At 40.1% G+C, this 973-nt stretch overlaps 1 protein-coding gene across 3 annotated transcripts in view; it reads left to right on the plus strand.

Moving 5' to 3' along the window:
- The window catches only part of LOC123980397, a 5,592-nt gene that overhangs the window by 1,786 nt on the left and 2,833 nt on the right, over positions 1-973 (plus strand). The window contains exons 4-6 of one of the 3 annotated variants that reach the window (XM_046064750.1): positions 47-264; positions 615-696; positions 796-968. In XM_046064750.1, the coding sequence (XP_045920706.1) occupies positions 47-264; positions 615-696; positions 796-944 (449 nt within the window). In that variant the 3' untranslated portion in view covers positions 945-968. Of the gene's footprint in view, positions 1-46; positions 265-614; positions 969-973 lie in introns of those variants that run through there. The other 2 variants (XM_046064751.1, XM_046064752.1) reach the window with 2 other exon arrangements.

Genomic DNA, 973 nt, shown 5'->3' on the forward strand with positions numbered 1-973 from the left:
AAGAATAGATGTGGTCGAAATCCAACCCTCAATTATGTCTCAACAGATACAACAGACTACATCTGTTCCGACTTGAGCCTCCAGGTTTGTCACTGTGGTTGGTCCAAAGTGACGACTTACCATGGCCTGAGAACTCACCAGGGGAAGATGGGATGCACACCGAAGGCAGCAAGTATCCCAAAGAAAGAGCAGTACGTGTGGACAAATGAGTGGGAAGAAGTGGATGAAAGGAAACATCAGCCTGCTAAGACTGTCAAGAAGGAGGTACACGTTCTAGTAGTTACAAGAGGGATATTTAAGGCAGCCAAATTCAGTTTTAAAAAGTAGTAGCCAGTCGCAGTGATGACTCTCTGTTGGTTGGTCCATCTGGATATTAGTATTGTAATTGTGAGCCTGTTAGCATTCTGGTGTTAGCATTTAGTGTAAAAGTCCAGCTTTTTTTTTTACGCCACCACAACAGTTCACTGTTGTCACTGAGTCTTCATTATGTGGATAATCCATTTGATTATAACTCATTCATTATTTCAGGTATATATTCAGCAGTTGCCATCATTATTGTGACATTGGTATAAGTAATATCAACTTACTTTACAACTTTCACCTTAACCTGACAGAATGTGGCGACGTCCTCAAGCATGAAAGTCTGCAGCAGCTCTGCGGCAACAGCAGCTGCAATTAAGGTGGAATGCAAAGAACGTATGTACAGGATTATAGTTCAGTCAGTACAAGAGTTTGCACAACAATCTGAAAAATAAAGCAGCTAAGCATGATACTGACCTTCTACTTTTACCATAGATTTTACTAATTCACAGCACTCTTTTCAAATAGCCACAAAATCAAAGTCACGCCGTCAGCTGTATGATTTCTCCGCTGGTATGCAGGTACAGCATATAACTGTTCCATCAAGAACAAACAAAATACAAAACCAAACAATTAATCTTTAACCAGGATGTAAATGTCTTTCAATTGCAAA

This window comes from Micropterus dolomieu, linkage group LG12 (genome assembly GCF_021292245.1).
Source record: "Micropterus dolomieu isolate WLL.071019.BEF.003 ecotype Adirondacks linkage group LG12, ASM2129224v1, whole genome shotgun sequence".
NCBI classification, from domain to species: Eukaryota; Metazoa; Chordata; class Actinopteri; order Centrarchiformes; family Centrarchidae; genus Micropterus; species Micropterus dolomieu.